This window comes from Aedes aegypti, chromosome 3 (genome assembly GCF_002204515.2).
Source record: "Aedes aegypti strain LVP_AGWG chromosome 3, AaegL5.0 Primary Assembly, whole genome shotgun sequence".
In the NCBI taxonomy this organism is placed as follows: Eukaryota; Metazoa; Arthropoda; class Insecta; order Diptera; family Culicidae; genus Aedes; species Aedes aegypti.
The window spans coordinates 153,267,106-153,294,377 of record NC_035109.1 but is presented as its reverse complement, the minus strand read 5'-3'; the positions used below and the strand labels follow the sequence as shown (position 1 = coordinate 153,294,377).

The 27,272-nt window shown below is 41.9% G+C and overlaps 1 protein-coding gene across 2 annotated transcripts in view; it reads left to right on the top strand.

Moving 5' to 3' along the window:
* The window catches only part of LOC5577951 (prostaglandin E2 receptor EP4 subtype), a 73,987-nt gene extending 47,093 nt beyond the window's left edge, over positions 1-26,894 (top strand). The window contains exons 3-6 of one of the 2 annotated variants that reach the window (XM_021850232.1): positions 22,898-23,081; positions 25,747-26,018; positions 26,110-26,273; positions 26,484-26,894. In XM_021850232.1, the coding sequence (XP_021705924.1) occupies positions 22,898-23,081; positions 25,747-26,018; positions 26,110-26,273; positions 26,484-26,562 (699 nt within the window). In that variant the 3' untranslated portion in view covers positions 26,563-26,894. Of the gene's footprint in view, positions 1-22,897; positions 23,082-25,746; positions 26,019-26,109 lie in introns of both variants that reach the window. The other variant, XM_021850231.1, reaches the window with a different exon arrangement.
* The last annotated feature ends 378 nt before the right edge of the window (positions 26,895-27,272 follow it).

The following is a 27,272-nucleotide window of genomic DNA, read 5'->3' as shown; positions in this document are numbered from 1 at the left end:
TACTTGGGGGAAAACTCCTGTTGTTCCTTTTTAGGGGAATAGTAGAATCAAATGGTTTTCACTTTTACATTCACCAATTATTTTCGAAAAATCAAATGAATCAGCAGTTGTGCTATCATGGACACGTTAATTCAGAATTTTGCCTAATTTTTACTTTCTAATGTTTCATAGAAAATAACAATCACACGTACTATGAAAACCAAAACAACATTTTGACAGCTGCTCATACAAGTGATTGGTGTAGTTCTAGCATCGCAACCTTAGTTCATTTAGACAAAAGTTAAGGTTATGCCTTTGCTTCTTGTAAATTATTAACTATCTCTATTGGAGCAGATGGTAAGTCTTAAAAATACATAATTATTCATCACAAAACTTCAATTTCAGCAGGAGCACTTATGAACATTGGAATTTAGTAACGCAGTTTAATATCATCGATACTGTGAATACAGAAATATTTTTGATTACGTTTTGATTTATTGCTGAATAAAAGATGGTTAAGTGATTGTTAAGCTTTGTATGATTGCTTTTTGTTCTAAAAATAGATTTACCTACAACAGGCACAGTTTTGTATAAGTGCATATTCAACCTTAATTCAGCCTTTTAAAGCACTTAACTAAGCTGAAAGCTGGATAAAATCGCCAAAATTAGATGTTTAGGAGCTGAATAATCGGGTGTATATGCTTTGCACAGCTTTTGTTCAAACAAAGGCTGATTTGAATTAGTTAGAGAAACGTTTAAGCAGCAACAAATTGTTACATGGGATTAGCATAGAAACTATTTCGAGTATTTATCTTTAAATTGGACAGATTTGAACGGGTACCGGTGACACCAACCGCACGGCTACAAAGCCCAATTAGCGCATACAAACTTTTTGACATCTTCCTTCATAGGATAGACGTCCCACAGTGGCGGACCTTCATACAAAGGTCGGACAAAACCTCAAACACGTCCCAAATCGCTTGATAATGGTAATCTATAAACTATCTTGGATACCTGATATCACCCCGTTGGAAATAACTGTCAAATTGAAAATTCGATTTTCTAGTGAAATTTGACCAAATAGTTTTTTTTGATCTAATGGAATAAAAAAGGCTATTATTACAAAAATATTGGTTGTAATGCAAACATTTGTGTATAAACATAAACTGGAGATACATATTTGAGTACCTTGTAATAATACGACATATTAATTAATAATTGGCATCACTGCTTTTGATGTATGTTATGCAAACTGCTTACGGTCGTGATTTTTTTCTCGTTTTTGTGTGTTTTCATAATCGTAAAATCATCGTTTTGCGTTCTCGTGTTAAAAGATTGACATTGTGATCGTTTCGATACATAAGTTGATGTTTAGTGTCGTGTCGTAGTGAAATAATATCAATTAGCTAGAGTGAATTGTTTTTCTCTACCACGTCACCCGCTACAAAAGCCTGCTACGTCGTTTTATTTTTTCGACTGAAGCGACCTCTGCTGGAATAAATCAGAATCGCTACTTGCATGCAAATAATCTCCTGTGCTTTTATCAACGTAAGCCTTGGACGCAAACTTGGAGGCTACATTCAGGCGCTACATCATGGCAACACAGTGTGGAACATGCATGGAACCGATCACTGGTATGGATGTTGTGGTATGTCGTGGCTATTGCGGTGGCTCTTTCCATATGAATGGATGTACAAGCGTCACTCGAGCCATGCAGTCGTATTTTACAACCCATAAAAAAAATCTGTTTTGGATGTGTGATAGATGTGCTGAGTTGTTTGAAAATTCTCATTTTCGCACAATCTCGTGCAATGCTGACGAAAAATCGCCCCTTAGCATGCTCACGTCTGCGATCACCGAGTTGCGGACTGAAATAAAACACTTAAATTCGAAGCCCACAGTATCGTTTCCCCCAGCAACTAATGTTGATTGGCCTGCGATCGATCAGCGTAGAAGCGCTAAACGCCGTAGAGAGACTGAATCAGTCGTACGCGCCAGTGGAAACTGCCGCACTGGTAGCAAAAAAACGCAGGATGATGTTATATCTGTTCCCATTTTCAATGAGGAAGTGGATGAAAAATTCTGGCTTTACCTATCGAAAATTCGTCCAGATGTGACTGTCGAAGCCGTATCAGCCATGATAAAAGCCAACCTCGATTTAACTAGCGATCCTACTGTGGTGAAACTCGTACCGAGAGACAAGGATATCAGCACATTATCCTTTGTTTCTTTCAAAGTAGGACTCGACCCGTCTCTTAAAAATAAAGCTTTGGATCCTGAAACATGGCCACAAGGACTACTATTTCGTGAGTTCGAGTTTTTCGGAGCCCCAAAATTTCGGAAATTACTGCCCAAAAAACTAGCTACACCGTTATTACAACCGCAAGCTTCATCATCACCAATCACGCCCATCATGGACCTGAGCTAAATTTCGACAATTCGGGATGCAATAATTCAAGTATTTTGGAAGCCCCTTCGTCCCCCAGCACAGTCCTGCCAATCCAGCCTGCGCTCATCAGTCGTCCCGGCCCTGGGTGTGGTGATGGGGTCTTCCACAATGTTGCAACAGGCGAGTACTCTTCATTCAAACACAATCGTATGACAGTTACTTCAGGAGGTTCTATACATTCACATGTGCGTCGTTTGGACTCTTGTCGCCGTAATATCTCTTCGTCTTCAAACATCGAATCATCTGTGCGTAATTCATCACCGGGATGCATGCCTGCTAGCCTTACGGAAACTCCCAATCCACTCGTCACAGTCGAGCCATTCCTGCCAGCGACCAGCAGTCATCCCGGTCCTGTGTATGAGAAGGGAGAGGGGGTCTTCCAACCCGTTAATGCAGGCAAGTACGATTGTATTAAGAACACATCACTCCCGTCAACATTCATCACTTTCAGCAAAGGAAAACAGAAAAGTTCTTGTTCGAATCAACATCAGTTCTCTGCTCACCGTCATTCATCATCTTCAACCGATCGATTACTTTCACGTCATTCACCACTGGGATGCACGCCTGCTAGCTTCATGGAAGCCCCTGAGCCGATCGTCACAGTCGAGCCAATCCTGCCAGCGACCAACAGTCATCCCGGTTCTGTGTTCGATACTGGTGAAGGGGTCTTCCAACCCGTAGATGCAGGCAAGTACGAATCCAATTCGAGCAATCACCTCCCCTCATCGTCCATCACTTTCAGTCGTGACAATGCCAACGATATCTGGATCTACTACCAAAATGTGCGTGGGCTGAGGACGAAAATTGACAGCCTGTTACTAACAGCCACCGATTGCAACTTTGACGTTATCATGATGACCGAAACTGGACTGGACAACTGCATCACCTCACAACAGCTATTTGGTGCAGGCTTCAATGTTTTTCGGTGTGATCGAAGCCCTGCCAATAGTAGCAAGTCCCGCTTTGGTGGTGTTTTGATTGCTGTAGCACAACGATATAGCAGCCGTGTTGTTCACACTGAAAGTGGACAAAATTTGGAGCAAATATGTGTATCTGCGATGATCAAAGGTAGGAAGATTATGATGTGCGTAATATATGTTCCACCGGACAAAAGCAATGACGTAAACGTGATCAACGGACATGTTTCCGCAATGGAGGAACTCTGTGCGAAATGCACGACTGGTGATGCTGTCCTCATATGTGGTGATTATAACCAACCACGTATGCGCTGGTGTTTCGTTGATAGCGTCATTCAATGCGACGGTTCTCAACTCCCATTGTCCAGTAGCACTCTTCTGGATGGTATGAATTTTCTGTGCCTTGGTCAAAAGAATCTCGTCCGGAATTCACTTGATCGCATTCTTGATTTGGTTTTTTGCCTGTCGGATTGTGAAGCGGAAGTAAATTCTTGTTCCATGCCATTGCTTCCCGTTGTTTCTCACCACCCCCCGCTGGAGATCTCTCTACCATCCCGCATGGTGCATGACGTTGCGCAGATGCGCACTGGAAATGAACGACCGCTTAACTTCCGTATGATTGATTTCGATGCTCTTTTGGCATATTTGTCAACAATTGATTGGAATGTCATTGTAACCACCGTTGATGTTGATGAAATGGCAGAATCTTTTTGTTCCATTCTGAATGACTGGTTTGCCTCGAATGTCCCTCGAAGTCGGCCAGCAGTTTCACCTCCGTGGAGCACGAGTCGTTTGAGGGAGCTAAAACGTGTACGCAATGCCTGTCAACGGAAAGTGCGTCGTCATCGAACATCATTCAATAAGCGGAATTTCCATCAAGCCAGTAATGCGTACCGACTCTTGAATGTCACTCTTTACAAGTCTTACGTTTTGCGCGTACAATCGAGTTTAAGAAGGAATCCACGTGATTTTTGGCGCTTCGTGAATTCTAAACGTAAAGATTCAGTGATACCAGCCAATGTATATTTGAATGAAGCGACGGCTGCTTCTGCGATAGAATCAAGCAAGTTGTTTGCAAGGCACTTTGAGTCAATTTTCGTGGCAAGTTCAGCAACAAATTTGGAAATAGAAGAAGCCATACGTGATGTTCCTTGTGATTTAGCTGTCATAAGAACGTTCATGATAACTCCAGAAATGGTTTCACAGGCTGCGAAAAAGATAAAGAAGTCGTTTGTTCCGGGTCCTGATGGTTTACCTGCAGTCGTTATTTGCCGCTGCATTGCAGCTTTAGCACAACCGTTAAGTGATATCTTCAATCGTTCATTCCAACAAGCAAAATTTCCTCGGATCTGGAAACAATCGTATATGACGCCCGTTTTCAAGCGTGGTGACCGTCATAACGTTAGCAACTACCGTGGTATTACGAGCCTATCTGCTGTCTCGAAACTGTTCGAAACCATAGTATGTGGAGTTATGCTTGATGCAACCATATGCTACATATCCAAGGATCAACACGGATTCATGCCCGGCCGTTCAGTTACAACAAATATGCTGAACTTCACGTCAAAGTGTATTATGAGTATGGAGAATAAAGCGCAAGTCGATGTAATTTACACCGATTTGAAGGCTGCGTTCGATAAAATTGACCACATGATACTCCTGCGCAAACTATCTCGGCTTGGAACTTCTAATCAGCTCGTCTCTTGGCTGGAGTCGTACCTCACGGAACGGGAATTGCGGGTGAAGATTGATAGCTGCGTATCACCACCGTTCACGAACAAATCCGGCGTTCCGCAAGGTAGCAACCTTGGGCCGTTGCTGTTCGTACTGTTTTTTAACGATGCTGCTTCAGCTCTGGGCGATGGATACAAGCTTGTTTACGCTGACGATATGAAATTGTATATGGACCATTCCTTGCTGTGCGCTTGAACAAGACAGTTCAGTCTTTGGCAGACGGTAGTTTTTTTTTTTGGTTTTTTCTCCCACCGCCCGAGTGGGTTTTTACCAGTGCAGTTTACTTCTGTAGTGCTATAGACCGCGCACCGTGAAGGAAGCGAACCAGATTGGCAAAGGTCAACTGGTATCGTGCCACCTTTTGATTGATATTATCACCATCATCCCCCGGTGATTGGTTCCCCGCATACATCAGTGTAGCAGACCAGCAGCGGTCATCGAACGGGAACGGATAAGTATCAATTTGTATACCTACTCCACACCTATTGAATTGCTTTCGCATCTCCGAACAAACAGTGTTGAGTTCAAGGTTGTTTGTTGTTTCTCCTCTGTCTCTCTCCCGGTGCAATTTCGGCCGTATAGGGGAGTTGGGTACAAAATAGCCCACAGATTGGTTAAGTTTTTTTTTTTCTCGATTTTTTTTTTTTTAATTTATTCTGCCTATTTAGGGGAGGTGTGTACAAAATAGTCCACTGATAGGTTTTTTTTTTTTTTTTTTTTCTGCATTTTTTTGTTTTTTTTTTTTTTTATTATTATTTTTTTTTTATTATTTGGTTACGGTTGAATTCTTTTCCCAATGGACGAATCGGATGGAGGCGATACGCCTCCTAAAGATCTCGTTGCTCGAACGCGGTTTTATCAACCGTCTTCGGCTGGGCCTTGGGTTGTCTATTTCCGGCGCAAAAATAAGATTTTGAATGTGCTCTCGATCTCTAGAGAGCTGACGCGTAAATATCCTGGGACCGTTATTCACCAAGTGAAGCAATCCAAGCTGCGTGTAACTGCACCTAGTTACAAAGCAGCGAATGAGATTGCTCAGCATGAGGCTTTTACTGTGGAGTACTTTATCTACATACCCGCCAGAGAGGTCGAGGTGGAAGGGAAAATTATCGACGCGAGTCTGACATGTGAAGACATTAAGACTGGCAAAGGCATTTTTGAGAACCGGTCCATTCCTGATGTGGCTATACTGGATTGTAAACAATTGCAATCAGTTTCCATGGAAGGAAATAAGAAAGTGTTTTCGCCGTCAGCCTCGTTTCGTGTAACTTTTCCTGGTTCCGTTCTCCCGAAATTTGTTTGCATCGATAGTGTTTTTTACCCAGTGCGCCTATACGTGCCGAAGGTATTTAATTGTACCAACTGCAAACAGCTTGGTCATAGTGCTAGCTTTTGCGACAACAAGCCCCGTTGTGGCAAATGCAACCAAGCTCACTTGGAAGATGCTTGCACACAGGAAGCTGTAAAATGCAGCTACTGTCGTGAGGATCTTCATGACTTGCAGAAGTGCCCGGCATACAAAAGGCGCATTCGAAATGAGAGTCGCTCCATTGTGAAGCGCTCCAAGAAGACATATGCGGAAATGGTAAAATCTTTAAAAAAATCCGCAGAAGAGTCTTCATCAGCCATCCCAGTTGGTAACTCTTTTCAAGAGTTGTCTTCCGATGAAGCGAACGACGACGAAACCGATGGGGGAGATTCTTCGGAGGTACACGCACCCGGTAAAAGAAAGTCTCCATCTTCTCCGGGACTGCGCCGTAAGGTATTGAAATCTTCCCTCAGAAGTTTGCCTAATCCCAAAGGAGGTGGGGCAAATTTAAAAATCCCGAAGAAACAGGTCTTTGATGCTTCCGTTCCGTGTTGCAGCAAAGATCTGCCGCCCCCGCCTCCACCGACTAAATACACTTCGAAAAGAAGCTCTAGACAAGATAGCAAGAAAAAAGCTACTGAAGTCCCTCGCTCTTCCTCGAAAACCCCCCGGGCTAAGCGAGGACTGTTAACTTTTACGGCCCTTGTGGATCGCATATGTAATGCTCTCGGAGTTTCAGACTCATTCAGAGGCATACTCGACCTTTTTCTCCCCGCAATAGAAGAGTATCTCAGGGAATTAACTATTTCGTGGCCCCTCCTTGCTTCGATCATATCTTTCGATGGCTAATTCATCAAGTGAGGTACAAGATATGATAACTGTGCTACAGTGGAACTGTCATAGTCTAAAACCTAAATTAGACACATTTAAGTTTTTGCTTCACAATTCCGATTGTGATATATTTGCACTCTGTGAAACATGGCTTTCTTCTGAAGATGATCTTAACTTCTACGACTTTAACATTATACGCCAGGATCGAGATGATAATTACGGGGGTGTGCTTTTAGGGATCAAAAAGTGCCATTCATTCTACAGAATCCCCATCCCGACTCATCCAGGCATAGAAATCGTTGCTTGCCAAATAAACGTAAAGGGTAAAGATCTTTGCGTAGCTTCTGTTTACATTCCTCCAAGAGTTTCAATAAACCGCCGTCTTCTTTGGAATGCAGTCTCCATGCTCTCATCTCCAGTTTTAATACTGGGTGATATGAACTCACATGGTACTGGATGGGGCGAATCTTATGACGATTATAGAGCGGCTATTTTCTATGACTTATGCGACGATTTCAACTTGAACATTTTGAACACAGGTGAAGCGACACGTATTTCATCCGACGGCAAAGAAAGCCGCATTGACCTATCTTTGGGTTCAAGTTCACTATCATTCGATTGCATGTGGAAGGTGATTGATGACCCCCATGGTAGTGATCACTTGCCCATAATAACCTCTATCAGAAATAATCTTGAAAGGTCAGAACAGTCAATTCAGGTTCCTTTTGACCTCACTAGGAATATCGATTGGCAAAAATTTGCATCAGCGGTAACTTTCGGTATCGAATCATTCAACACTCTCCCACCGTTGGATGAGTATCGATTCCTAACAGAATTGATTTATAAAAGTGCATTAGAATCCCAAAAACAACGAGTTCCAAGTGCATCCTTCAAAAGACGACCAGGCACGCCTGGTTGGGATGATGAATGCACTCAGTTGTATCGAGAAAAATCTAATGCCTTCAAAGCTTTTCGTAGATATGGTACCTCAGAACTTTATTTAGAGTACTCGAAGCTCGAAAAAAGACTGAAGAATCTTATTAAAGCGAAGAAGCGTAGCTATTGGCGTCGTTTTATCGATGGCCTCTCACGAGAAACTTCAATGACGACGCTTTGGAGAGTGGCTCGCAACATGCGAAACCGCTTATCCTCAAATGAGAGTGACGAATACTCCAACCGATGGATATTCAACTTCGCAAAAAAGGTCTGTCCTGACTCAGTTCCAGCTCATCCGCCTTTTTGGGAAACTCCAAGAGACGATTCTTTGGACAGACCATTCACTATGCTGGAATTTTCTATGGCTCTTCTTTCATCAAACAACTCCTCTCCGGGACGCGATATGATTAAGTTCAATCTTCTTAAAAATCTCCCCGATATCGCTAAAAGACGGTTGCTTGACCTGTTCAACTCATTCATGGAGCACAACATTGTTCCACCTGAATGGAGACAGGTCAAAGTAATAGCTATTCAAAAGCCTGGGAAACCAGCGTCTGATCATAATTCGTACCGCCCGATCGCTATGTTATCATGTTTAAGGAAATTGTTAGAAAAAATGATCCTATCCCGACTCGATCACTGGGTCGAATCAAACAACATGCTTTCCAGTACACAATTTGGCTTTCGCAAGGGCAAAGGAACAAACGATTGTCTAGCGTTGCTTTCATCAGATATTCAACTAGCCTTTGCGGACAAGGAGCAATTGGCTTCGGTTTTCTTGGATATTAAGGGCGCTTTTGATTCAGTTTCCATAGAAATATTGTCAGAAAATTTGCACAATAGTGGACTACCTGGAATATTGAATAATTTCTTGTACAATCTGTTGTCAGAAAAACACATGAGCTTCACTCTCGGTCAACTGACAACTTCCAGAATTAGCTATATGGGCCTTCCCCAAGGCTCATGTCTGAGTCCCTTGCTTTATAATTTTTATGTTAAAGATATTGACAACTGTTTGGAAGAACCATGCACGCTAAGACAACTTGCAGATGATGCTGTGGTTTCTATGAAGGGCCCACGAGCGGAAATCTTGCAAAGACCATTGCAAAATTCCCTTGATAATCTATCCACTTGGGCTAGAAATTTAGGGATCGAGTTTGCTCCGCAAAAAACTCAACTGGTCGTATTTTCACGGAAGCGGAATCCTGCCCAACTAAAGCTTAAGCTTTTGGGAACAGACATCGACCAGTCTTTGACTTCAAAATACCTTGGGGTCTGGTTTGATTCAAAAGGCACTTGGCGAACTCATATTAGGTATTTAACGGAAAAATGTCAACAAAGGATCAATTTTCTACGAACAATTACCGGAACATGGTGGGGTGCTCACCCGGAAGACCTCATAAAACTCTATAAAACAACCATTCTCTCTGTTCTAGAGTATGGCTCTTTCTGTTTTCTCTCAGCAGCAAACTGCCACTTGATTAAATTGGAACGAATTCAATATCGTTGTTTGCGTATCGCCTTAGGGTGTATGCACTCAACACATAATGGGAGCCTAGAGGTTCTGGCAGGGGTTTTACCGCTACAGAACCGATTCTGGGAGCTCTCGCTAAGAATACTTATTAAGTGTGGAGTGAGCAACACACTCGTCATCGAAAACTTTGAAGAATTGCTCAAACTGAACACTCAGTCAAAATTCATGAGAGTTTATCTCTACTACATGTCATCTGACATTAGCCTTCCATGTTATAACCCTCCACGTGTACGCTTCACCAATGACAGTTCCTCTGTTGAATATGATGTGTCCATGAAACAAGCTATTCATGGAATTCCAGATCAACTTCGATGTATAACTATTCCACGTATTTTCAACGCAAAGTTCCAGAATGTTGATTCCTACAGGAGATATTTCACTGACGGGTCTCGTATAAATGGATCCACTGGTTTCGGTGTCTTCAATGAAAATTCTTCCGCCTTCCGAAAACTTCAGGAACCTTGCACGGTTTATGTTGCTGAGCTGGCAGCAATCAACTTCGCTTTGGGGATGATCTCAAACATGCCCGCAGACCACTTCTTCATCTTTTCGGATAGTCTCAGTTCAATCGAGGCACTCCGATCGATGAAACCCGTAAAGCATGCATCTTACTTCCTTACAAAAATAAGAGAGCAGATGTGTGCACTGGTCGAAAGATCATACAAGATTACCTTTGTATGGGTCCCCTCACATTGCCTAATTTATGGCAATGAGAAGGCGGACTCTCTCGCAAAGGTGGGCGCTGAGGAAGGTGAGATTTATGATAGACGAATTTCACACGATGAATTTTTTCATTTAGTACGTCAAAGTTCTCTTCACGGTTGGCAAAGCGATTGGCTAAATGGCCAACTGGGACGGTGGTTACATTCCATAATTCCTAGAGTTTCCTTGCGAGCCTGGTGGAAAGGTTTGGACATAAGTCGAGATTTCATTCGCGTGATGTCAAGACTTATGTCCAACCATTACTCGCTAGATGCACATCTCCACAGGATTAACCTCGCGCTGAGCAATATTTGTAATAGGTGTGGTTCCGGTTATGATGACATCGATCACGTAGTTTGGCAGTGCCCGGATATGGACGCCTCCAGAGCGCAACTTTTGGATACCCTTGCGGCCCGAGGTAGACAACCCTATGTTCCAGTTAGAGATGTGTTGGGCACCCGCGATCTTATTTATATGGTCGCAATTTACGATTTTCTTCGCTCGTCTTGTATAAAAGTTTAATTCTCTTGTGTTCTCTTCCCCAGTTTCTTTTTTTTTTGTGTTTTGTCCACTTTGTGTTGGATTGAGGATCCTGACCATCCGGCAGTCGAATACCGGCAAGAAATCGCTACCAACGCCATGAAACAAGAATCAAGATGTCACGTTATACCTCCCGGATGAGCTGCTGAGAACCCTGATTCCAATCCCTACCAAGTCCTTCCTTCAAAAATTGTGACCACTAACCTCGAGCTGCCACGAGTACCCTGGCTCCATCCCATATTAATGTTGAAAAAGCCAATTAATTGTATGTAAAAAAAATACAAAAAATGAATTTCGGCTCCGTAAAGCGTTAAACGCATTTGAGCCTCAAATAAACGAACTAGATAAAAAAAAAAAAAAAGAAATTGTATATGGTAGTACGAACAGAAGACGATTGTTTGTGCCTGCAGCATTCACTGAATATGTTTGCTGACTGGTGCCGTAGAAGTAAACTGGTACTAAGCATCGAGAAATGTCAGGTGATTACTTTTCACCGTATTGTGAATCCAATCTTATTCGACTACCGTATTGAGGGCAATACTCTTAATAGAGTTTCCAGCGTGAACGATCTGGGGATTCAGCTAGACTCAAGATTGACATTCGACTTGCACCGTTCATTGATCATAACGAAGGCAACACGTCAGTTAGGATTCATCTCCAAAGTGGCGAGAGATTTTTCGAATCCTCATTGCTGGAAATCGCTATACTGTGCTCTTGTTCGTCCAATTCTTGAAAATGTGTCCGTTGTATGGAATCCGTATCAAGTAACGTGGAGTCTGAGGATTGAAAGAATTCAAAAACGATTCGTCCGCTCTGCCTTGAGGAACCTGCCGTGGAGAGATCCTGCCAACTTACCACCATATCCAGATAGGTGTAGGCTGCTTGGACTTGATACCCTGGAACATCGACGGAAAATCCAGCAATCGCTGCTTGTGGCCAAAGTGTTGACCGGTGAAATTGATAGCCCAGAACTGTTGTCGCTGATCAACTTTCGAGTACCGAACCGATCCCTCCAAAACACGACGTTGCTGCAGCCAATATTTCATAGGACCGCGTTCGGGTATAATGAGCCTATAACTACTTGTATTCGTGAGTTTACGGCTGTTGAAGATCTGTTCAATTTTGACGAATTAACTGAACGATTTGCAAATCGAATTAGGTCTGTAGTTACTTAGTATAGTTTTTTATTCATTAAGACGAAATATTGTCAGATGAATTATTTTAAATACAAATACAAATATTATTATTACGCATTCCACCTAAGGGGATATCCATTAATAACGTAAGGGTATATGGGGGGAGGGGGGTTTGAGATTTCTTACGCGCCATACAATTTATTTTTAATTTTCGTACAAAAAATCTTACCATGGAGGGAGGGGGGTTGAAAACCCCCGAAAATTGTCTTACGTAATTAATGGACCGCCCCTAATAGGAAGCCGATCAACGAGCGGATCTGCGTATTGAGAATCCGGGGCAAGTTCTTCAACTACAGCCCGATCAACGTCTATGCACCGACTAACGACAAACCCGATGACGTGAAGGACGCGTTTTACGAATGTCTCGACAAGACCTATGGCGAATGCCCAAAACACGACGTGAAAATTGTCATCGGCGACGCTAATGTACAGGTCGGAAGAGAGGACTTCTTCCGCACTATCATTGGTACAGAGAGCCTTCACTCTGTTGCCAACGACAACGGCCTACGTTTAGTAAACTTTGCTGCCACCAGGGGGATGGCCATTAGTAGCACCTATTTTGCACGCAAGGATGTCCGCAAGCACACCTGGCAACACCCAAATGGCGAACTTTGCGACCAAATCGACCATGTTCTGATAGACGGCCGACATTTTACCGATGTCATCGATGTTAAAACTTTCAGGGGCCCTAATATCGACTCAAACCACTACGTAAATAAGAGTGCGATTACCAACCGTTTCGAGTCTTAGAAATCGACAATCGTTGCGTTTCAATATCTAACGCCTGTCAGCAGATGGTGTAGCAGCGGACTTCCATCAAAAGCTCGACGAGCTGATTAGCGAAATCAACGAAAGCATCAACCTCAGCGATCTGTGGGAGTCAGTCTACGGAGCGGTGAGCGCAGTAGCGTGACAAGTCGTAAATACTGCTCATCGAAGACCAAGGAATTGTTGGTTCGACGAGGAGTGCCAGCGAATGACGAACGAGAAGAACTTGGCTAGAAGCAGGATGCTGGTGCCTGGTACCCGTCAGAGCAGAAAGCGGTACAAGGAAGCAAGGGCAGCCGAAAAACGGATTTACCACAGAAAGAAAAAGGAGCATGAAGAGGCAGTAATTTCTCAGGCGCAGGAAGCTATGGAACAGAACGACATGCGACAGTTCTACGAATCCGTCAATGGTGTGCTGAGAAAAACAGCGCCGTCACCCGTCATGTGCAACGACCGCCGTATCATTTCTAGGATATGGAAGGAAGAACAAATACCTACTAGTTGGTTAGAAAGTCTCATTTGCCCTTTGTACAAGAAAGGACATCGACTGGAGTGCGCCAATTACCGATGGATAACACTCCTTAATTCGGCGTACAAAATCATGTCTGGAATTCTGTTTAACAGATTGAGACCATATGAGGAGTCCTTTGTCAGCGAATACCAATCTGGTTTTCGAGAGGGCTGATCAACGACGGATCAAATGTTTACCCTGCGTCAAATCCTAGATACATTCCGGGAGTACAACTTCCGAACATCATCTATTTGTAGATTTCTTAGCAGCGTACGATTCGAAACGATACGATACGATGAAGAGAAACGAGTTGTGGCAAATTATGTCGAAATTAATTACGAGGCTTTCCGGCGAAGCTGATTTTACTGATTCGTGCAACGCTTGATGGATCGAAATCAAGTGAGCGGGTGGTGGACGAGATTTCGTCGACGTTCGTAACCTTAGGTGGATTGAAACAGGGTGACGCTCTTTCAAACTTGCTGTTTAAAATAGCGCATAGCTGTTAACATACCAGGAGATCCGATGTGCAGAGAAGCGGTACCATTATCACACGTTCTCATATGCTCCTTGGCTTTGCGGACGATATCGACATCATCGGGATTGACCGTCGAGCAGTGGAAGAGGCGTTCGTGCCTTTCAAGAGAGAGACAGCGAAGATCGGGCTCACGATCAACTCCACAAAAACAATGTACATGATAGCTGGTGGTCAACGTGGGTCCGGACGAAATGATGCTAGACGGTGAAAAGTTTGAAGTGGTGGAAGAATTCGTGTATCGTGAAACACTAGTGACATGCGATAATGATGTTAGCCGCGAGGTGAGAAGACGTATACCAGCTGCGAGTTGGGCTTTCTACGGACTCCGTAACCAGCTGAAGTCCCATAGCCTGCAAACGAAAACAAAACTCGCGTTATACAAGACACTAGTCCTTCCGGTTGTCCTTTATGGCCATGGATCATGGACATTGAAGGAAGCTGACCGGAGAGCTTCCGGGGTGTTTGAACGTAAAGTGCTGCGAATAACACTCGGTGGTAAACTAGAAAACGGAATCTGGCGGCGTCGCATGAATCACGAGTTGTACCAAGTGTATAAAGAGGTGGACATTGTCAAGCGCAAGAAACACGACAGGCTGCGTTGGGCTGGTCACGTTGCCCGTATGCCGGATGAACGACAGACAAATATAATGTTCATCAGAGAAACCGGACGAGGCCACTGACTTCGTGGTAGATCGCGCACACGATGGCTTTTTGCAGTTGAGGAGGACTTAAAGGCACTTAATGTTCAGGGCGACTGGAAACGGAAAGTTCAGGAAATGATTGATCCGCGACAACCGGAGTGATTACCGAAGTGCCCGGAATCGAGAGCGATCGCCAATAGCGATTCATCATTAGTACCTCCGGCCGTTTCCGGAAAGTTGAAACCCCGACCAACGGTTCGTGGCAACTCCGTGACCAGTATCGTCGACGAAGTTCCTTCACGTGGCCGAGTTACTCATCATAAGAAGAAGGCAGGACGAGCATTCTGTGCCGGAAAAACGAGTAGAGTGGTTTGGTGGCGAGCTCGAGGCTGGTGGCCGACAAGCTCCAATTTATTTTCGTGCCACACGTGGCGGAGAAGTGGCAACCGTAGTTGTGGAGGTAAGGACTGGTGTGAGGCCCGGTGAGATTACTTCCGCTCATAGGCAGCCCAACATCCAATGAGTTGCAACCCCACACACGAGTCTCTTGACGTAACCATAGGAATCGGACCCGACACCCCGAATTGTTCGGCGGATCACCCAGGAAAAGGGTACTTTATCACCGGTAGCCTGCTTCAAGAACCTATCAGCTAAGACGCAAGCCATCTTGGTCAACTTCCAAGACTTCCGCTTCTCATCAACCCATACAGCCGGTATTCTACTCATCAGTCAACAACCGAGGATCTCCACGAAGGGTGGATAGACGCGAGCCAGTGGGACCACGTGCCTGGATTCCGCGTCCACGCTCCTAGACTCATCGAGCGGCAAGTACCTCATGTACCTCAAGTACATGTTCTCTCTATTTCTCTCATGCATGCCCATGGGCCCCACCGCACCTCACCGCAAAACGGCCGCAATCTCTTACCCAGAGCTGTTAAATGTCATGAATATCACGTGACTTTGACAATTGAATATTGCTAATATTATTCTTTCCTGTGGAAAAAGTAATCGGAAAATGTTTTTCCCGGTGACCTTTTCCAAATAACTGTCGGTTGGCAATATTTGCTGATGAGATATGTCGTTTAGGAGGGTGCTATGAGCATTTTATTTTTTCCAACGTTTTGACATTTAACAACACTCTTATGGTGGTAAGCTCCATCGAAATTAATACGCGATTGGGGTATTAACTTCGATGGAGCTTACCACCATTAATATGTTCCATGGACCTATGCACGGGTTCACTATTTGACGTTTTAGCGGTGCCGTGTTATTTATGTGGTCATGGAAACCAGTGAATTCGGCACCGCTCAAACGTCAAATTAGTGAACTCGTGCATCGGTCCATTGTGTTGCGTTAATTCATTTCAAGTAAGGATGACTTGATTTTCCTGTGACGTCGTTAGTGGTTTCATTGGAAATGATGTTATGGGTCTTCTCTCAGTATGTGACTGCCGACCTTGGGATTAAGCCATAAGCTAGTCGCTTATTACAGGCCCCGCCGGGGTTGATTATCCTATCTTTCCTATGGTTACTCGTATTCCAGGCGGCACCGCGGGTGGTAGGGATATGAGTTACTGGACAAGAGGCTAAAGACCACAATAAGGCTATCCATGAGGACTTTTCGTGATAGGACTGACAACTAAAAGTGTGAATGCAACCGAAATGAAAGAGTAAACAAATCATGCGAGTGTCATCAGAGCTTTACATTTTCCTTTGTAATCGAAGGTCACTCCAATCGCGAAACGTCAAAAGCACATGGTAAACAAAAAAAAAACAACTGATCGCAGCTGTTTCGTGGATTGCCTTATTGGGGTTTATTTTATACCTGCAGGTACGCGTAGTACCAATGGTACGAAATGTCCAGTCATTTACCACCAAGTTTTTTTTCTAAAGCTTTAATATTATTTAGAACACTTTTCTAGGAGTGAACTTGATAATATTATTTAGTAAGCTCTTTCCGATGAATGCCAGATTGGGTTTTCTTTTTCATAATGATTAGCGTAGATGTACCAATAGTGGAGGTACTAAGCACGATTGAACTTCATTTAACCGCCTAAATTAAAGAAGCGCAATTAATGTACATTAGAGTGTCCATTTCCCGGCCATTTTGCTCGTCCAAAAAATTTTAGCTTGTCCCGGGATCCCGGGATTTATAAAATTTTCAATAAAACTAGGGTTAAGGCAACACGGGAAACCGTGTTATTTTCCCTATCTTTCGTCTCACTCTAGCAATAATTATCAAAACTTTGTGGAAGCAAATCTGGAGTTTTAGTGAACCGATGAAGCTAAAAATGTATTGGGTTGTGCACTACATATATAGAATCATAGTGATACATTTTCGCATCGATATATGGAGTGGTTCTTGGGATTTGCTTCTTGAAATGGATAGGGTGATTATGATGACGTCCCGTGCGGCCTTAAGGCGAAGTAGGCCGTCATTGAAATTTGTACGCGTCGTTGATGATTGTTGCTAATTCATCTCACGATTTCGAATCAAAGAAAATCAGTTGGTTTTGTACTGACACAGCTGAAAAAGTATCAGCATTTTTTATGTATGTAAGCGCGTACAGCGATACTTTTTCAAGGCAATATAAACTATCAAGACCGAGTTTTATCACTTTGAAATGTAAGCTGAAAAATCATCATTGTTGCCAAAACGAATGACGGGTTACTTAGCCTTAATGAGAAAAATAATTTCATCGCAGTAATCCTCGGCATGTCAGTGAAAAATAATACCTCCACTATTGATACACTGTTCCTTTAGTTGCGGTATATTTTTAATTCGTGTTCCTATGATTGCGGTATCCATTGTTTTCTTATGGGATCTTCCACTATAGGAACACTTTACCGCAACTACTCTTCAAGTTGTTTAAGAAAAATTTCGCGATCTTCAAGAGTTTCTGGCAAAACGCGACATTCTCCTTTCTTTGCGATTTGGAAGGAAACCTTGATTCCCCTTATGGATTTCATGATATCCTCCCCAAATCTTTCGAATTCAGAACAACTGACCACTAGACCTACTCAAATGTCTGGAAGTTCCTCAGTCAACCAATATTTTACTTTTTCATATCAAAATGAACTTCTGGTCAAAATTTCAGTCAATTTGGAGAAAATTTAGATGTGCTTCAAATCAATTATGTGCTTTTGCACTATTTTCAAGCTTTGAAAATTCTAAACTCCTGAACGGAACTTTAAAACTTATCGAAAATACCTCTACATAGTAGTTTATTCAATTCAACGCACTTTTGTCGAACACGGTTTTATGATTGGAGCAATTTTAAACATAGTTTGGTTGAGGCTTGTGTTTCAAGGTTCTAGAAAATTGCTATTTTTTGGGGAGTGTTCTCCCTGAAAAAAACATACCTGTATGAAAATTTTGGATTTTGAATTTCCAGAACATAATGACTATGCATTTCTGAAACTCAATCCCATTGCCAAGTTTATATGTTCTGATGACAAATCTAATCTTTTCATGCTACTCAACGACGTTATTCCCAACAAAGCAAAACTAGTCGGTTATGGTATCGGTAGGATTCCTGATATGAACTGTGAGACATGTGGAGTTCCGGAGAATAATTACCATCGAATTGTGGAATGCAGAAAAACAAATGAAGTACGCCTATGGGTTTCTGATATTATTCGAAACAGGCTTCATCTGGAGTTCGTAAACCTCGATGATATTTTACTATGGTTTGTCCCAGATAATAATCCAAGGATTAAAGCAGCAATGTGGCTGGCGGTGCACAGTATTAGTTTTATGATTAAGGTAAAAAATACAACAAGTTTGTACTGGTCCAAGAAAAGCATTAGAGAGATAAGATGGAATAACAGAAATTATTTCAAAAAACAGTTTGATATGTACCTGAATATATGTTAGAATGGAATATTTATCCCACATTTGTAAACACGACCCTTTTATCTTACGAGAATAATTTGTTATAAAGTAGGCAATTATAGGAAGCACATTCGTAAATCCGCTGTGGGTGAGCCAAGAACACTACCATGAGCTTCAAGGAATGTAAAAACGAACACGTTAGCACTGCTTTTTCTCAGTCGATGATAATGATTGTTTTCAAATCGTGCAAAAAGCAATGCTAACTTGTTCAATTCATTCATTTGACGGTGCATGTGTCATGAACGATTTAACTATCATCAGGTTGGGATGGCTTGGGCATTTTTTGTAACCTATTTCCTAAAGCAACATGTAATGGTTAATGATTTCATAGATTCATTATGTTTGTTTCCTGTTGACTAGGGCCTGGAAAAAAAAATGTCAATGTGTGTGTTTTTAATAGCATACATATTCAGAAAACCGTGATTTCTGGGCACCGTTGAGAACAAATCTCGATCAAACAATGTTTAAACTTAATTTAATCTTATTGGCGTGACAAACTTTACCAGAATAGAATTTGCTTTCAATAGGTGGTTTCTTCACTCAAAGAGCCTGGGATAGTGGCTGCTTCGATTTGATGTTAGGAAATAGTAGTATATGGAACAAGTTGCAGAATGATGATTTTTACTGCACGAGTCGTAAATTTATCCTACGAGGCTTGCCGAGTAAAAATCCAGTTCTGCAACGAGTTACGTACAACATTTTTTGAAATTTCGTTGAACATCACTTTAGGGCATCAGAAATTATATCGGAATGCATTACAGCACTGGTTTCGGTTGCGTAATGACTCTTCACGCACTGCATACTTCAGTGCAGGAAAGTGGGCCGTTTCATGACAGATTGGCGTGACGAAAAATAGCCTATTACGATGAGAAATTACAAAAAATAATGTAGAGCATCGAACTGATTGCTTATTTCGATGCAATTATCAGCATTAACCATTTCACATTTCACCCTTGGAAAAAACTGCGCATTTCGGAGAAACGTCCTAACCTGCATTTTTCCCGCATTTAGTTACAGTTTCTAAAACCCACGTTTTTGGATGAAAATTGTGAGTTCAGAAATTCACCATTCCTTTTGTTCGTGGTTGCAGTAAATAAATGAAAGAAGAAGTGACCTTCTAAGAGATTTTTTTTCCAAGACTGTGTCCTAGAATGATTACCATCGTTAGCTTTTGCTAACGGGTCCAACGAAAAATTTAAAGCACGAGTCCAAACAAGGGACAAAAAGATATTAATAGTTAGAAAAGGTAGCACTGCAAAGTACCGTATATGAAGCACTGAGAAGTGCTCTTTTATTGCCTTAGCTTTTAAAAACTTCCGAAGGCAGAAAGAATTCGTGTACGCATAGTACGAGGATACAATGCGCACTGTAGCATCAAGCTTTTTTTTTTTTTTTTTTTTTTTTTTTTATTAGTATCATTCCAAACATTACATTCATTTCTTATATCTAGGTGTTCTGTGTTATTAGACAACACTATCATCCTAATTTGGTAAAACTAATTTAAGATTTAATTAACATTTTGTTAACAACATATTACATTTCATTTGCCATAGCAGTTCAGTTTTTTTACAGGTGAGTTGATTTCACCTGCTTATAAGAGAAAAAAAAAACGTTTTTAATATACTTAACCTAACTTAACCTAAACATATAACGCATGAATCGTGGCAATAGAAGATTGTAACGATTTTTGCCTGAAATTATTAATGATTGTATTTGACATTTGTTCCAATGTTTCAACATTGGATATTCTATGTACTATACCAGGGAGGAAGCCTCAGAATCATTTTCAAAATTTTATTTTGAATTCTCTGCAGAGCTTTCTTCCTGGTATTACAACAGCTAGTCCATATTGGTACAGCATACAACATGGCTGGCCTGAAAATTTGTTTGAATATCAAAAGCTTGTTCTTAAGACACAGTTTTGATTTTCTATTAATAAGGGGATAGAGACATTTTACATATTTGTTACATTTGGCTTGAATGCCCTCAATGTGATTTTTGAAAGTTAAATTCTTATCTAGCATGAGCCCTAGATACTTAACTTCATCTGACCAATTTATTGGAACCCCTCTCATCGTGACAACATGTCTAGGGTAGATGTACCAATAGTGGAGGCACTAAGCACGATTGAACTTCTTTTAACCGCCTAAATTCAAGAAGCGCAATTAATGTACATGTTAATGTTGTAACGGGAAGTAACGACCATTGACTTAATGAGAAAATTGATTTCATCGCAGTAATCCACGGCATGTCAGTGAAAAATAATACCTCCACTATTGGTACACTGTTCCTTTAGTTGCGGTATTTTTTTAATTTGTGTTCCTATAGTTGCGGTATCCGTTGTTTTCTTATGGAATCCTCCACTATAGGAACACTTTACCGCAACTATTGGTACAAGTAAGAAAAGTTTTAGCAATTTTAGTGATATTTCATCAGTTTTGAAGCAATTCGAACGCTTTTTTCAACTATTCCGTGTGTCAACAAGCCAATACGTCGATTGGCAGTGTCAGTTCTGTGGCGAATATAATAAAATCAGTGAAAACGGCACTACCGCAACTATAGGAACACCCACAACTAAGGGAACACTTACCCTACTTGAAGGTTTCAAATAAAGAGCTTTTGGTTTATGTGGGAATATTATTAGTTGAGTTTTGGAACCATTAGGAGAAATCTTCCATTTTTGCAAGTATGAAGAAAAAATATACAAACTTTTTTGCAATCGACTACAGATGACACGCAGGCTTCGACCTTTGGCGGAGAGGCCTGTGTCATCCGCAAACAAAGATTTTTGACATCCCTGAGGTAACTCAGGTAAGTCAGATGTGAAAATATTGTATAATATTGGTCCCAAAATGCTGCCTTGGGGAACACCAGCTCTTACAGGAAGTCTTTCAGATCTGGAGTTCTGATAATTAACCTGAAGTGTACGATTTGATAGATAACTTTGAATTATTCTAACAATGTATGTTGGAAAATTAAAGTTTTTCAATTTTACAATCAAACCTTCATGCCAAACACTGTCAAATGCTTTTTCTATGTCTAGAAGAGCAAGACCAGTAGAATAGCCTTCAGATTTGTTGGAACGGATCAAATTTGTTACACGTAAAAGTGGATGAGTGGTCGAATGTCCATGGCGGAATCCGAACTGTTCATTGGCAAAAATTGAATTTTCGTTGATGTGGGCCATCATTCTGTTCAAAATAACCTTTTCAAAAAGTTTACTGATGGAGGAAAGCAAACTGATTGGACGATAGCTAGAAGCTTCTGCAGGATTTTTGTCTGGTTTTAAAATTGGAACAACCTTAGCATTTTTCCATTTGTCAGGAAAATATGCTTATTGAAAACATTTGTTAAATATATCAACTAAAAATGATAAGCTACTTTCTGGAAGTTTCTTGATGAGGATGTAGAAAATTCCATCATCGCCAGGAGCTTTCATGTTTTTGAATTTTTTAATAATAGTTCTCACTTCTTCCAAATCAGTCTCACAGGCATTTTCGAAAACGCTCTCTTGATTGAGAATATTTTCGAACTCCTGAGTAACTTCATTTTCAATTGGACTAGTAAGTCCTAAATTAAAATTGTGCGCACTTTCAAACTGCATAGCAAGTTTTTGAGCTTTTTCGCAATTAGTTAGTTATAATTTGTTTTCCTCTTTCAATGCCGGTATTGGCTTCTGAGGTTTTTTCAGGATTTTAGATAATTTCCAAAAGGGCTTAGAGCCAGGGTCCAATTGAGAAATTTTGTTTTCAAAATTTTTGTTTCTTAATTGTGCAAAACGTTTCTTGATTTCGTTCTGCAAATCCTGCCATATAATTTTCATAGCAGGATCGCGAGTGCGTAGAAATTGCCTTCTCCTCACGTTTTTAAGACGGATCAAAAGTTTAAGATCATCGTCTATAATCACGGATTCAAATTTTACTTCACATTTTGGAATTGCAATGCTCCGGGCTTCAACAATGGAATTTGTTAAAGTTTCAAGAGCATTGTCAATATCAAGTTTAGTTTCTAAAGAAATGTTAACATCAAGATTAGAGTCAACATACGTTGTATATATATTCCAGTCAGCTCGTAAATAATTGAAAGTGGAGCTGATAGGATTGAGAATCGCTTCTTGGGATATTTGAAATGTAACAGGGACATGATCAGAATCAAAATCAGCATGAGTAATCAGTTGGCTACAAAGATGACTAGAGTCGGTTAAGACCAAATCAATCGTAGATGGATTGTAGCATCAAGCTTAATTTTGATCACCTTTAGACCAATAGTATTAATACAAAAGTTGAGAACCACTGTCCGGGACTATTTCTTCGAGCGACCATCATCGTCTGTCGTCCGCGTACAAGTTGATTGATTTGATCACATTTTAACACTTTTCCCCTTTGTTTTTTTTCTTCTCTACTTTGCTCCCTCTCTCCCAGCATGTGTCTGATAAAATGATAAGGAGATCGATATTTCTGCTCTGGGCGGTGGGAGCATTCTTCACGTTTCTTCCTTTGTTCGGCTTCGGGATCTACTTCGACGAAAGGAAGCAGACGTGCATCCGATATCGGGACGCCACCGACCCAACCAACGTCGCATACGCCTATCTGTTCTTCAGTGTCGGTAAGTGAAAATTGAGAGTCCAGCAATGCACAGTTGTTCCATTTGTTGTACGAAGCGGCAAAAAAAAATATTTCTATATTATTGAGATCATTATGGATCCATGAAAAGCTAAGGGAGTGAAAATCAAAACAACTTATTTATAGAGTTTTGGTCTATGCCCGGTACCGCTGTGCAACGGCAGCGCGCGTCATCCACCCATCTATCCATGTGCTCGTCGTCGGGGTGGAAAGCCGGTAGTTAATTAATTTCCGATCCGGTCATAGTTCAGTCCCGAATTCGATGACTTTCGGCTATCTGATGCCTTACTGGAAGGTTGGAATATAAATTAGGAGAAGCCCGGCCCTACAAGTGGTTGCTAAAAAGAGTTAACGTAAAAATATCGATTATTCGTAAACGCGAAAAAGGCTTATACCGATTAAAATATAAAGCAAAAGTGAGCCTATCACGCGGTTCAGGAACAGGAACTCAAGGACTCTAGAGCGGCACGTGCCTTTGCATCTACTTTGGAGCTTTCGTTCCCGGTAATCGTCAAGTAAATCATCCGAAAACCACAAGGTCAATGTTTCTTTTGCATGGTGGGCAGTTGACTCGTGCTTGTCAATGTTTGGCCTCTAATTTTGGGCAACTAATGATACACGTTTGTTTCCAGTATAGTATAACAACTTCCTCTCTTATGGTTTGAAAATTGAGTTTTCACTATGAAATGATAAGTTTGTACTTAGTGTACTTACATTACAATACTACTGTGTTTAGAACATTTAATAAAATCTTCATAGTAATTTCCATAGAAATCTACTTCGTCTTTGGGCCATCTTAAAATCTCCACCGCAAAAGCTGAAAATTTCACAGAATCATATTTTTATGTTATGGATAGTAATGAAGATGAACAGCCCTAAAGGACAGTGGAGTGTGGTTGCCGCTGCACCAATCAAAGAGGGCAACTATTGTTGGAATCCCGGGTCGCATTAAATGTTGAATTGGTAAATGTGGGTATAGTGAGTACCTTCCGTAGAAATGGTGCATAATCGATTATCGACATGACGTTCTTGTCGGAGTAATAATAGTGTCACACCCCTCACATTGTAGTACACTGAAAAAGTATTGAGGTACCCCTTGAATCAGCTTGTTGGCGCGTTTTGTTTTTGGTTGTCATTGACTACTGTAGTTGGAAAGATCGCAGAATAAAGACATTTTTATGTTACACTTATCCGCAATACTAGTGTGTTTGATTGATCTTCTCAATACGCGAAATTCCCAAAAGTAATTCAGCTGCTGAACCTGGTCGAGGTTCCAACAGTTCTGTAGTCTTAACCATTTTGGCGCCATGAACTGGCGCATTGATGACGGTTATACTCATAGCGATGATCAATGGATTCGCTATAGTATAATAGTATAATACCAGGCGGGCGGAGGGCATCGCGATGTAACTCGACCCAAGCCCGAAGTTGGAAAACAGCGCGCTTTGACGGCGCCTTGAAACGCGAACGGAACACTCTGGGCCTAAACTGCGAAGAGCTAGTTGCTGTGATATCACGAGTGTGTGATACTTTCATGCCGAGAAAAGCCGAGAGAACAGGCCGCCGGTGTACTGGTGGTACGAATCAATTGCAAATCTTCGAGCAATCTGCCTGCGATTTAGACGAAGAATGACGCCCAGAAGCATAAAGAGAAGAACGCAGTGAAGCATTCAGATAGGCAAAGTTAGCTCCCAAAAAGGAAATCAAGAGTTGTAAACGGACATGCTTCGATAGTCTATGTCAGAGTGCCAACTCGAGTCCGAGGGGTGACGCCTACAGAGCGGTAATGGCTTAGAGCAAAGGTGCCATGACTCCCCAAAAGAAGTCGATCGAGCTGCTGCGATCGACAATCGATGTACTCTTCCCGCTTCATCCCACAATCCCATGGCCTGCAGCGTCGTATGCGTCAGATGAAGGGTAAGTGGCGAGGGTGACGAACGAATAGCTGGCCGGATGTATGGAAGCGACAGAAATTGGTGCTACTACCAAAGACGGAGAAACTATCAGGGGATCCGTTGGTGTTTAGACCTATCAGTCTACTAGATATGACAGGCAAGTTATTGGAGAGGTTATTGAGAGGTCGTGACAATCGAGCATAAAAAGAGTGGCATCCGTTACTGCGCGATTGTAATTCTGGATGTAAAGAATGTGTTCAACAGCGCGAGCTGGGAAGCGATAGCCTCAAAGTACCGGTGCAATTGTGTAAGCTTCTAGAAAGCTATTTTGATGGTAGGATTCTACTGTATGACACAGAGGAGGCACAGAAAGGCATTCGAATTACCGCGGGATTACCTCAAGGTTCAATCATGGGCCCACTGTTATGGAATGCGATGTACGATGACGTACTAAGGCTGACCTTTGCGACGGGTGTTAAGATTTTAGGCTTCGCCGACGATACACAAGTAGCGAATATCCCTCTAGTTTGAGGGCGTGGACAGAATTTTAGGGTTGGCCACATGATTCCGGAGTTATTCCGGATGTATCGCATTGGCCTCTTCCAAAGAAGTGAATTTGCAATGTGAAACCAGCTGTTTTTTTTTAATTATTAGCTCTATAACTATGGAGACGGATGTCTAGAAGGCCATCAAGATCACTGCATGCCGCGGATCACAATGTAAAAATAAAACTATTTTAATTCTTATTTTCAGGCATAATCCTATGCACGGGAATAGTGATATGCAATCTCAGCGTACGCAGGGTATTATATCAGTCCCATCACAAAATGCGAAGACAGTTCCGCTCAATCCAACCGATGCCGATGGTGGAAAGAGCCACCCTACGGAGCTCGCAGAAATCGGCAAGCTTTACTGACTCGTCCATCTTCCGGATGGTCGGCGAACCAACGACAGAGGAAATACGGTTCGCCAAACTGATGACGTTCCTGAGCATCAGTTTCCTCGCTTGTTGGCTTCCTCAGATGGTAAGTGTTCCATCGATTCAGGGACATATGATGATGGGATGAGATGGGATAGTTGATTGTATTTCAAAAATTGCCATCGTCCCTCTTTCAGGTCTCAATCCTTCTGGCGCAGCTGCTGAAACCGGACGTAAAGGCACGGTTTACCTGGTTCTTCGCTCTGTCCGACATACTGATCCTGCTGCACTTCATGCTCGATCCCTACATCTACGTGCTACTGCGACAGAGTGGCCGCAGCGACTTACGAACCATGATCCGGTACGTGTTCAGCCGGAGTCAGTTCAACATCATGGACACGGCCATCACGCCCATTCAGAAAATTCAGACCAACTCGTCGCCTCTGCCCTAAAGCCTCGAGAACCAAACTAACGAACCCAAAAAAGAATGACTTCTCACAAAACCTCCAACCAAAACCATCACCAAACAACCATGTAAGCTTGTTTTACACCCTTGTCTCCCTTATCCTAGGTTGGCGTGGCCAGCGCGAAAAGCTCCCGCGAGGGACAAAGGACGAGACACGGTTACCACGACGGATACGAGTGACTGAGACGGGGGATGCTTTCCTCTCGTCAGGATTGGGAATGTTGTGTCAAAGCTTAATCAAAAAAGCCTATCGCTGTACCAAAATACAGTAAAACAAATGCACACATACCTATTCTAGTACTGCAGGAAAAAAAATACTCAGGAATACATTTTTTTGGATGTTCCTGAGCGCCGAAACGCAATTTTATCAGTCTACCATCATCGCTTTGGTCAAAGTTCAAATAACTAGTGCATACGTAACAAACCAAGTTTGGATGTGATCAAACGTTGTCGAACAACATACATTATGTTACCAAATCAAGAGAAATATATTATCCATTGGATATGGTTAAAATACTATTAGTGTTTAAAATTTACAAAGTATCACAAACATGTAATTAAATAGTTTTTCAAGTAGGTAGGTTTCAGCAGCAGCTCATCTATATACAAATAGTGTCCCATACCCAGGCCTGTTATGCGATGGCCTGCTACATTTACAAACAGAACAAATAGAATAATGTGGGCCATACGTTTTATTTCAAGATTTTAAACTCATTCAAAACGAATGTTTTATTCATTCATTTATTTAGTTTACATCTAAACAGATAACACTGAATCAACAATTTCACGCCACAATACTCGATTCGTGACCGCATCTCTCCATCCTCGGTTCTACCCCACGTTCGCCATGCGCACTCACCTAGCTCGCTGCGCTCCAAGCCTCCAAGCGAACAT